This window comes from Pseudozyma hubeiensis (genome assembly GCF_000403515.1).
Source record: "Pseudozyma hubeiensis SY62 DNA, scaffold: PHS16, whole genome shotgun sequence".
NCBI classification, from domain to species: Eukaryota; Fungi; Basidiomycota; class Ustilaginomycetes; order Ustilaginales; family Ustilaginaceae; genus Pseudozyma; species Pseudozyma hubeiensis.
The window spans coordinates 61,087-71,933 of NW_012133798.1; the positions used below are offsets into that span (position 1 = coordinate 61,087).

The 10,847-nt window shown below is 55.7% G+C and overlaps 7 protein-coding genes across 7 annotated transcripts; 3 read left to right on the plus strand and 4 right to left on the minus strand.

Annotated features, from left to right (window-relative positions):
* Positions 1-520: 520 nt before the first annotated feature.
* On the minus strand, positions 521-970 carry PHSY_001511 (hypothetical protein; the record flags this gene model as incomplete). The annotated part of the gene is made up of 1 exon (XM_012332139.1): positions 521-970. The coding sequence occupies one exon, from the start codon at positions 968-970 to the stop codon at positions 521-523; it is 450 nt and encodes a 149-aa protein (XP_012187529.1).
* Positions 971-1,097: 127 nt separating this feature from the next.
* Positions 1,098-2,227, plus strand: PHSY_001512 (hypothetical protein; the record flags this gene model as incomplete). The annotated part of the gene is made up of 3 exons (XM_012332140.1): positions 1,098-1,126; positions 1,270-1,391; positions 1,671-2,227. The coding sequence occupies 3 exons, from the start codon at positions 1,098-1,100 to the stop codon at positions 2,225-2,227; spliced, it is 708 nt and encodes a 235-aa protein (XP_012187530.1).
* A 1,248-nt stretch (positions 2,228-3,475) lies between these two features.
* On the plus strand, positions 3,476-4,456 carry PHSY_001513 (hypothetical protein; the record flags this gene model as incomplete). Its single annotated transcript, XM_012332141.1, has 1 exon — positions 3,476-4,456. One exon carries the CDS (start codon positions 3,476-3,478, stop codon positions 4,454-4,456), a length of 981 nt encoding a protein of 326 aa, XP_012187531.1.
* A 256-nt stretch (positions 4,457-4,712) lies between these two features.
* PHSY_001514 (hypothetical protein) lies at positions 4,713-5,192 on the minus strand (the record flags this gene model as incomplete). The annotated part of the gene is made up of 1 exon (XM_012332142.1): positions 4,713-5,192. One exon carries the CDS (start codon positions 5,190-5,192, stop codon positions 4,713-4,715), a length of 480 nt encoding a protein of 159 aa, XP_012187532.1.
* Positions 5,193-5,583: 391 nt separating this feature from the next.
* PHSY_001515 (hypothetical protein) lies at positions 5,584-6,135 on the minus strand (the record flags this gene model as incomplete). Its single annotated transcript, XM_012332143.1, has 1 exon — positions 5,584-6,135. The coding sequence occupies one exon, from the start codon at positions 6,133-6,135 to the stop codon at positions 5,584-5,586; it is 552 nt and encodes a 183-aa protein (XP_012187533.1).
* Positions 6,136-6,414: 279 nt separating this feature from the next.
* PHSY_001516 (prolyl-tRNA synthetase) lies at positions 6,415-8,679 on the minus strand (the record flags this gene model as incomplete). Its single annotated transcript, XM_012332144.1, has 1 exon — positions 6,415-8,679. One exon carries the CDS (start codon positions 8,677-8,679, stop codon positions 6,415-6,417), a length of 2,265 nt encoding a protein of 754 aa, XP_012187534.1.
* Positions 8,680-10,067: 1,388 nt separating this feature from the next.
* On the plus strand, positions 10,068-10,442 carry PHSY_001517 (hypothetical protein; the record flags this gene model as incomplete). The annotated part of the gene is made up of 1 exon (XM_012332145.1): positions 10,068-10,442. The coding sequence occupies one exon, from the start codon at positions 10,068-10,070 to the stop codon at positions 10,440-10,442; it is 375 nt and encodes a 124-aa protein (XP_012187535.1).
* Between the last annotated feature and the right edge of the window lie 405 nt (positions 10,443-10,847).

The following is a 10,847-nucleotide window of genomic DNA, read 5'->3' on the forward strand; positions in this document are numbered from 1 at the left end:
ACATCGTGCTTCAGCGTGGCGAACGTTGCGAAACAGATGGTGTGACAGAACTGGCGGAGACCTCGACCACCGAGGCCCTGCTAGACTTTCGGAAAGGCGGCCGAGCAACGAACGCATCTGCCGGGAAGAATGGGTTGGAGGCGCTCGACTGAGAAGGACGGCCAGGATGGACCTGAACCCGTGGGTCTCGAACTTTTTCTTCGGTCCAGGGCGGGCGGATCCCTTGTCTCAGAGGCCAAGAATGTGCGCTAGTCGGCGTGGCCATCTCCGTCGCCTTTTTAGTCTCGAAACTCCTGCAGAAGGTCTCCCGCACATCACCCAGAAAAGAAAGCAGCCAGGAAAAGAAGATTGCCGTTCGGCGAAATAAAAAAGTGTGCTGTCCGGTGCCAGATCTCACAGTTGAGTTTGAAAAAAAGCTCGTAGAAACAGTCGCAGCGTGCTTGTTTGACGGTACGGACAAGCCAGCATCTCAGCCCCGCTCCCTCGGCGTCTTTTTTTCTCCGAGCTTATGCACGAGTGGCTACGCCTGAGACCTCGTCATGTCGATTTCATATCTGCTGTACGCGGCATCCTTCAATACGTTGGCTTGGCTGCTGACTCGCACGCAGTCAGCGATGGCATATTTCGATCTCAGTGGCTGCCAAGGAAGGGAACAAAGGCAGCGTGAAATCAGGTCTGGAGCCACGCGGAGGACGGAAGCTTGGTTGTGTTGGCACGATCCCGGTGGTCCAGGTGACCTTGATGTAATTGATGTCGGCTGAAAGAACAGCTGGACGAGAGGCTGCGTTGCGTGTTCCACCGACTTGAAGGTGTGTGAGCAGACCAGCCTGGCCCCCGCGCTCTTGTGACGTAGGATATGACATGGGAAATCTCGCACTAGGTGGATCCGACGCTTCGACGTCGGTGGCATTCTTGACGACTGTCGATCGGAAGAAGCGTTGTCGTTACTGCTTGAATAATGATCATTCATGCGAGGCCAAAGAGCGACTCTGCTGGTAAATTTCGATGGTGTGACTCTGCTTAACGTCATCGGCCTATCCGATACAGCGTATCCCCATGTCAATGTGGAACAAGGAACGCGCAGTAGGTCAGCCGCGATGACGTTGAGGCTGCTCGGTACCACACGGTTTGTTGTTCTTCTTGGTATCGCCTTCTGCTGGCAACCGGCGGTGCTACCGGCTGACTGGGCCGTGTTGCACGATGAGAACCAGGCTACAGGACAACATCATGGACCTGACGCGTCGACCCCACACTCTGGGACGATCGCAGCGCACAAGTGAGCGAAAATGACTTCGAGAGCAGCACTGCCCCCTCCTTATGCGAGCGGCGTTGCTACGCCACCGTCGATGCCAATCCTTTCCACGACAATCAGACCGACGCTTTGCTGAGTGGTACGCCTCGTTGCCGATCACTTCGGAAAAAGTCCGTGGCTGCTTCTGTCCGCTGTGACAGCGGCTCAACCCATATTACAGTCAGCGTTCCGCAAGAGCTGTTCTCCGACTGCCTCCTGCCGGCACCATTTTTTCGAAACGAGCTCGAGACTTGTGGAGACGGCTGGCGCATCTCATTGTCATGCAGAGGCGTTCATTCTTCCTGGACGCTTTCAACGCAGCGGCCACAACCTAATCTATTTCACGGCGACTTCTTTTTTTTTTCTTTTTTTTTGGCAGCTCGGCGAATCGGCCAGCTTTGTGCATCTTGGAATTTCAAATCTAAAGAAAAGCACCACCCGCGGGTAAGCTACGGAACGGCTTCGCCGCAAGAGCCTACAGCGTGCATCTCTGGCCCCGCCTTGCTCTCCGCATTAGTTTCAACCAATCAGAAGCATCTTTCCGGCGCTGCAAGCAGTTCAGACCAGTTCGAGACGGCCCGGTCTGCAGCCTGCTTTGCAGCTCCTTGCTTGCACAAGTCGCCACTCTCGTTGCCGCTCCTAGCATATCTCCTTTTGCCTACACAAGGCCGGTTAAGTTACCTGGAGCGGTGGGATATGAAGGAGCATCGGTCAGGACGTTCGGATTGGCTTGCATGCTGCTGTCGTTTGATCCTACCTCGACAGTCGGGTGTGGTGGAGCAGCCGCCGAAAGAAGAGAGAGAAAGGGCAACTGTTGGTCTCGCCTCACACTTGCGCCAAGTGGCTCGGCGCTCCTCGCTCTGGGGCTCGGAAGAATGCCATCGCATCTGCTCCCCGCCCTGCATGCCCGACATAGTTTTTTTTCTAGACGAATGAGCTCCTTGGCTCGGCTCGGCTCCATACTCTGCCGCAAATTTAGACTTTGTGTCTGACCCACAAAAAGAGGCCGGCCGTTCTTCCTGCGCTGTCCATTACCTTGTGCTCTGCGTTCGGCTTCTCGCCTATGGTCAGCGTCCTCACCTGCTGCTGCGTGCATTGCTGGCCTGTGCCCGTGAATGCCTAAAATGTCTTGTGGACTCTTATCCCAAGGCGCAAGCTTGGCCGGTCATCCAATCGCAAGCGGGAAAGGGGAAGTTCCGACCACAGCCTGTCCAAGGTTCTGGATAAGGTTACCAGTCTGGAATTTCGGCCTCTTTCTTCGATCCGAGGCAAGATTTCAGCCAAATTTCATCACGGGCCCCCGCGCTTGTCTCGGCGCTCGCGCTGCATCTCGCTCAACACGGTCCACCCGCTTCGCCGACCGCTCACCACTCTTGGCCTGGGGTGACTTTCCGACTGATTGAACTCGAGTAGCGCCACCCAGCTCGACCGCCTTGCCGGTTAAGCCGTGTGCCCACTCACGGCCACTGCCACACTCACTCAGCCCGTGACCGTCCGCCACGCTTTTGGGCAGTTCAAGAAACTTTGGCAGCTCTGCAGCCTTGCCCGCCTGCCTCCCTGCTCGCCTGCTTGCTGCCCGTTTGGTACTGACTCGGAGTTTGCATCACAGAGGAACGTCGTTCTGTCGACATCTGCGTGCCTCCCCCACACACGCTTCCCCCTGATAAAGGACCAAAGAGACATCCCCATCTCCTTCCCGCCCCACCAACTTCCCCTTCTTGCTTCCGGTCTCGGTCCTCTCTTCATACATACCCCAGTGGACTTCGCGAACTACAAGTCTCCTTCTTCGTTCCTATAATCTCTTCCACTCCTTCGAAATCATCATGGCAGCTATCAACTCCGCCCTTCGCTCTGGTGCCATTCGCAGCCTTTCGGCTCGCGTTGCTCAGCGTAAGTACCCTGATCCCTTTCCTTCTCTAGCTACGTTGACCTACGGCCGGAAACTCGCCGAGTCCTTCGAGCGGGGCGGGCATTCGCTTCCCGCGGTGTCTATCAGACTCGCCTTGTTTCCGGCGAGAGGCGCTCTTCTGTGGAAAGGCATGGTCTTCCACAAAAGGCTGCCGATGGATACACGGAATCTTTACACTGGCCGCAGCATCCTTCATTGTACAATGCAAAGAGCCGAAATTGACCTCTCCTCGTTCCTGCCTCTCTTTTTCTTTGGCCACCCCCTCAACAGCCTCGATGCTCTCGCGCGTCGCTCGTGCTCCGGCTGCCCGCAACTTCAACGTGTGGGCTCCCGCTCGCATGGTCCCCACCAGCGCCAACGCCGCTGAGCAGGCCAACCCTGGCCAACCCCCTCCCGTTGAGAACATCGGTGTCGATGCCGTTCTCCGCGAGAACCCCAACTCGCAGGACAACCACACCACCACCATCTTCCAAGAGTTCTCGCTCGAGGGCAAGACTGCCGTCATTACTGGTGGCAACGGTGGCCTCGGTCTTGAGATGGCGCTCGCTTACGTCGAGGCCGGTGCTCACGTTTACGCCGTTGATCTGCCCAAGGAGCCTTCCGAGGAGTTCAAGATTGTCGCCGACCACTGCCGCATCATGGGCAAGCACCTCAAGTACGTCTCGGCTACCGTCACCGACCACGACGACATCAACGCCTGCATGGACTTCGTCATGAAGGACTCGGGTACCGACTCGCTCGATGTCTGCGTTGCTGCCGCAGGTATCCTCCAGACCTACGATGCTCTTTCGTACCCTGCCGACGAGTTCCGCAAGGTGTTCGAGGTGAACACCACCGGTGTCTTCCTCACCGCACAGGCCGCCGCCCGTAAGATGCACGAGCAGAAGAACGTCTCGGGCTCGATCATCCTGATCGCCTCCATGTCCGGATCCATTGTCAACCGTGACCACCACTGGGTCGCCTACAACGCCTCCAAGTCGGCTGTGCTCCAGATGGGTCGTAACCTGGCTGCCGAGTGGGGTCCCAAGGACATCCGCGTCAACTGCATCTCGCCCGGTCACATCCGCACGCGTATGACCGCCGCTTACCTTGACACTAACCCTCACCTGCTCGCCAAGTGGTCGGGCTCCAACCCTCTTGGTCGTCTCGGTCGCGCACACGAGATCCGTGGTGTCGCCGTCTGGCTCGCCTCGAGCGCCTCGTCGTTCTGCAACGGTTCCGACATCATCGTCTCGGGTGGTCACAACATTTGGTAATCTGTCTTGGGCGCTAAAAACAACGCTTGCGACCACGGACAATGCCAAAGGCACGCCTATCCTCATAATACCACAACTGCATTTCCATCTTCTATGTACATACTTAGGGCATAATACACAAGCAGCATTGCATTGAAAGCTCAACGCTTCCGACAGATCGTGCATTCCAAGTTCTGATACCGTTCCTGGAGGTTCATGGCACCCGAAAGCCTTGAAGTTGATGTATCTGCACTGCAGAGCTTATCGGGTCGTCCGCTTACTTGTGTTCGTTGGCCGCAGCGGTCGTAGCTTCTGGCGCCTTTGCACTTTTCTCGTTGTCGTGGTTCGATATGCCATGGAAATTGACTTCGAATTCCTCCGCCAGCCATCGGCAAGCTTCAAACATTTCCCGCCTCGCCACGTTGTAAATGACTCCCTTCTTCATGTAGATCTCGATCAAATAATGTCGCCTCTCCTGCTCACGGTTGGTAGCATATCTAGAGGAAACTCGAAGGATTTTCTTGCCTAGTTCCGCCCCCCGAGTGACTCCTCCGAGGGCCGCCACCACAGTTTCGAGCGCTCTTTCGCCAAGAGCAGCCGCAATGAGCGCCTGATAATCGTCGAATGCTTGAAGCAAGCTCGGATGGTTTGTGACCGTGAACTGGCACTGTATCTTCCACTCTTTGGTGTTCCACGAGATCGCAGAAGCCCTAGCGTGGGCGATGAGCATCATCAGAAGTAGAATGCGAACGAGCATCTTGAGGTGATTTGGCAATGAAGTTGTCGAAGTCTTGCAGGTAGATAGCGAGTGACTGAAACTTTTTAGCGAGGTTGATACAAAGCGACAGAAAGGAGCGATGTCTATGTTGACGGGCTTTATACACTGTTCCCCCTGACCGTTCCCCCGGAATTCTCCCCTAAGCTCCTTTCAGTTAGATGTATGCGCGATGCATGATGATCCACAACGATACCCAATGAGAATTTAACTTAACATACGGCAATTCGTGGTTCCGAGAGCCGAAAAATACAATTTTCCCCAAGGAGCTGACCAAATCGTAGGTGTCATTCTTGCCTTCGTTCATCTCTCATCACACGATTTTGCACACCACCCGGCATAAAGCCACCATCTAAGAACGGTCTTCGAGGCGTCAGTGATGACGATTGCACTTACGGCGCTCACAGCCTGGACACGCTCGGTTTTGCGTCGTCCCGTCACTTTCGCCCCTGCATTTCGACGAATCGCCCCAGCATTGTCGCCGCTTCCATCTGCACGTTTTTTGTCCTCCACAGCTTTCCCTCAACACGGAGGGATCACACGTCCGCCACCCGGCGAAGGCATAATCATTCACTTTGTCGATCCCAAAGGCTCTCCGCTCAAAACAGTCTCCGCAAATGACGGGGATGATCTCCTCTCCATCGCCCACGAATACGATATTGACCTCGAAGGAGCCTGCGAAGGCTCGATAGCGTGTTCCACCTGCCACGTCATTCTCGAACCCGACGTATACGACTCGCTGGAAGAACCGTGCGACGATGAAAACGACATGCTGGACCTCGCTTTCGGCCTGACAGACACGAGCAGGCTGGGCTGCCAGGTCAAAGTGACAAAGGAACAGGATGGAATGAAGGTCCAACTGCCCGCTGCTACAAGGAATATGTACGTCGATGGTAAGTAGACAAGCTCCGGCTCGGATCGTCATTCAAGCATCGGATAGGACACTGACAGAGTCTTCCGTCCCTTTTGGTCTCATACAGGTCATAAAGCAGGTCATCATTAAAAATGTCACCACACCTCCTCTCATCGCAAACTGTACTCTACCCCTCACACTCTCCAATACACACGTCCGGCACGGAAGCTCATCACAGATCTCAGAATCCGCGTCCTTCTCAATCTCTGATGATCGCTCCACACTCGCTCACATTGCGTTGTCAGGCGTGACATTGTCATTGCATTGCACTTGCTCAAAACAGAACAGCGTCTAGTACGAGCGACCAAACATGGTCCACCTCTTGGCATCCACGCCACACTGGGGACACTTCTTGCCCGTGATGTCTCCAAACTGCGCCTGATCAAAGGGAATGCACAACGATTTGGCACCCATGCTTGGAGCTTTCTCGTCCTCGGCTTCACCCTGCGTGGCTTGTCTGGCGCTGCGCTTCTTGATCTCGTCCTCGCACGCTTCGACCTCGCACCAGGGAATCACGACGTGACACTTGTCGTTGAGGATGCGAGTGAAGTCGTCCCACTGCTCGCACACCTTGCGGCGCGAACGATACTCGGCATCGGCCTTGGCAAACATGTCGTCGTGGATCTGATCGAGCAACGTAGAGATGCTCTCCGAAAGGTTGTCAACGGAAAGTGAGGTCTTGGCCTTGGTGTCACGTCGTACGGCAACGACCGACTTCTTTTCAAGATCTTTGGGACCAATCTCGAGTCGGATGGGGACACCGCGAAGCTCCCAGTGATTGAACTTGTATCCGGGGCTGTAGTTGTCTCGCAGATCGGCTTTGGCTCGGATACCGGCAGCTTTGAGGTCCTTTGCGGTCTGGTCACAGGCATCCCAGATGGCGTCCTTCTCTTGGGCAGTGGTCTTGACACCAATACCGCATGGGACAATGGCGACTTGGATCTGTGCCACGCGAGGAGGCATCACCAGACCAGTGTCGTCACCGTGCACCATCACCATGACACCGATGGTACGAGTCGAGAGGCCCCACGAGTTTTGCCAGACAAGCAGCTTGCCCTCAGCCTCGTATTCTTCTATAGTTTTACGTCTACCATCACCTTTTCCTTTTCCTTTAGCTCTACCTTTGACTTTAATGTGTTCGGGGGCGTCGGGATCTTCGACCATGATCTCGAACATATGGGAAAAGTTCCGACCCAAGCAATGCGACGTGCCTCCCTGAATACCACGACCGGTGGTTGGAACGAAGCCTTCGACGGTTGTGGTGTAAAGTCCACCGGCAAACTTTTCCTTTTCCGACTTTACACCAGGGACGACGGGAACAGCGAGCAGTTTTTCGTAAACCTGGCGGTAGAGGTCGAGGATGTGCATGACCTCCTTGTCGGCCTCCTTGAGCGAGATGTGTGCGGTGTGGCCTTCCTGCCAGAGGAACTCTCGCGTTCGCAAGAAGGGCTGAGGGTGCTTGAACTCCCATCGAACGACACTGTTCCACTGGTTGAGCTTGAGGGGGAGGTCGCGGTGTGACTGGATCCAGTTGGCGTAGTATGGGTACATGACGGTCTCCGAGGTGGGTCGGATGGCGACAGGCCGCTCAAGATCGCTGCTGCCAGCTTTGGTGACCCAAGCAACTTCGGGGGCGAAACCTTCGATGTGGTCCTTTTCTTTCTCGAGCACTTGCTGGGAGACGAACATGGGGAAGTAGCAATTCTCGACGCCGATCTTCTTGATCTCGGCATCGAACCAGGCCTGGATGGATTCCCAGACGAAGTAAGACCATGGCTTGAGGATGTAGCATCCGGAGACGTCGTAGTAGTCGAGCATGTCACCTTTACGGAGCACCTGAGTGTACCATTCAGGGAAATCACCTTCCTTGCGCACGGTGATGCCCATCTGCTCCGCATCGAGGATCTGGGCGGCCTCAGCGGCGCTTGCTTTGCTGGAGGCGGGGATGGGGCCTTGTGTAGAGCCAGGAGCGGAAGCAGAGCTGGAAGGAGGGGCGGAGGCCTTGGCGACGGGGGTGGCAGCCTCTGCTTTGAGTTTGGCAAAGTCGATGACCTCGAGCTTGACACCGGTGCTCTGGAGGTACTTTGCGATCTCTGCTCCGGTCATGAAGAGCGTCTGCTCGGAGCTGGCGGCGTGGACAGCAAAGTGATCGGTGCTGGTAGCGAGGCTGGCGTCAAGGACGGCAACCAATTGAGATGCATTTTCCTTTGTGATGCTGAGCGCAGAAACGTCGTCCTTGGAAGCGTTGAGGAACTCCTTGAGCAGCTCGGGAGCAGCGAGGCGCATCTCCTTGTGACCGAGATGCTTAGCTACGGAGTTAGTGTTGTAGTCGGAGTCGTCCTTTGCAATGAGCACGACAGGGACGGGAGTGGCAGTCTTGGCGGTCTTTGGCTTGAAGACGACGGTTTTGGTGTAGTTGGAGGTAGGGAAGCCCAGAGAAGTAGCGACGTCGGCAACGGCGGACCTCCAGCTTTCTGGGCTGTTAGCGGCAGCGTGCTTGACCATCTTTTCGGTCTGAATGGAGAGCGCAGAGAGCGCTGAAGAGATGGACTCCATCTTGGTAGAGTGCGGGTGTCAGAGGAGAACGGTGAGGGTGAGAAAGAAGAGTACGCAAGGTCGATTGTGCAATTTTCAGTGAGAGCCTTTCTGGCTTGGCCTGGCTCTTCCATTTTTTAGACTCGCGTGCCGAGTGTCACTTTGTCTGACTCGTGCGGCTTTCGCATGACTCCAAGCGCAACAAATACAAAGCAAGGTGTGCTGAGTCAGCATGACAGGTTGATCTCAAAGGCCACACGCGACACTCTGCAGTGTCCAAAATTGGAAGAAAATTGTCTGCGGGTTGAGGAAATGGACACACACGACATCACAAGCAGGAATTGCAGCTTCAGACAGCGACCGCAACTTTGACCCGCGTCTGCGCCCGCCACACTCTAGCCGTCTGCGCTGAGTGAAGGGTTCATCTCGAGCAAAACAGGCTCGCGCTCAGTTCAGAACAGAGGGAAGAAACGAGCGCATTCGGGCAGACCCTACTTGCATAGCGTCGTCTTCATCTTGCTGCTTCCTTTTCTTCCCCAACCATCTTCTTTATAACATCTTTCAAAATGTCCTTCAACCGTACCTGCTACAAGTAAGTCGTCGATGATTCAGCCTCGCTCGGTGGTCAAAGTTCTGCATCTCATGCCGTGTCCCGAGTCGTCGCTGACTTCTATCCTTCTTCTCCTCATATCGTGTCTGTCAACAGCTGCGGCCAGCGTTAGTATCCACAAACTCGACATATCGCTCATCTCGTTCCAATGGCTCCATTCCGCTTCGGCTAGCACAGCTGGCTACGTCCCAGTTATCGGTTGCTCTACCTCTGCAGCCGCAAGTAGACGTATCCGCAATTCTCAAGGCTGTTTTCTCTGACATTGGCCTGCGCCAGCCTAGCTTCGGCAGACGGCTCGGCAGCCAAGGCTGGGCGGAACTTGCCTGTCCATTGCGACCATACGAAACTCCTTTCCTCAAGAACGAGGTGCGCTAGAGATGATGACGACGAGAATGGAGAGAGAGCTGACGAGGAGAAGATGACGTCTTTGTCATATACCCTTCACTTTGATACCCCGATTCCTTGAATCAATTTTCTTACCCATACCTGGTCCGCTGCCTGCGCCGCTCAAACGTCATGCTCGCCCATGCCTGACCACTCGCGGATACTGGACGATGCCTCTGCGATACATTGATTTGAATCACAACAGCCGGCCACAACGCCGCTGCCTGCCCCACCGCCGGCAACCCCTCGTGCTACAACTGTGGCCAGCAGGGACACATCTCTTCCCAGTGCGGCATGGAGGCTCAGCCCAAGACTTGCTACAAGTGCAGCGAGACTGGTCACATCGTACGTGTTATCCCCATCGCAACTCGATACGACCGCGCCTGTTTCTCTGACACGCCCTTCCGTCTCTCCAATGTCTTCTACTTTACAGAGCCGTGACTGCCCCACCAACCCCGCTCCCGCTGCTGGCGGCCCTGGTGGCGAGTGCTACAAGTGCGGTGAGCACGGCCACATCGCCCGTGCCTGCCCCACTGCTGGCGGTGCCACCCGTGGCGGCTTCAACGGTGCCCGCTCCGGCGGCCGCAGCTGCTACAACTGCGGTGGTGTCGGACACCTTTCCCGCGAGTGCACTTCCCCCGCCGGCGCCGGTGCCGGTGGCCAGCGATGCTACAACTGCAACGAGTCTGGCCACATCAGCCGCGAGTGCCCCAAGCCTCAGACCAAGAGCTGCTACCGATGCGGTGAGGAGGGCCACATCTCGGCTGCCTGCCCCCAGGTTGCTGCTTAAGCCCACCTCGCTTTTTGCACACCTTCTTTGATGTAGCGAATGATTTCAGCCCTTTCAAGCGTCTGCTGCTGCTCAGCTGCGTGCGGTGTGGGCTCGACTTCATGTCTGTTGACGAACCAAAATCAAAACATGCTTTCTCTTCGACTCTTGCACATTTCACACTCTCTTTGGCTGTGAGGACATCGGATCTTGAATTTCAAACACAGACAAATAGATGCGTGTTGATGAGGTCGTGCCTAAATGTTTCTTGCTCCTCGAACGTTGACCGTGAGACGACCGCGATGGTAGGCATCGCGAATTTGAGCTTCTTCTCGAGTGACTTGGCGTGAGTGTCGGATCCAGGGGGGCATGAAGCGCTCCCGAGGAAGAGTTCTTCCTTGCTCCTTGACCCTCTTGAGGTTGAGT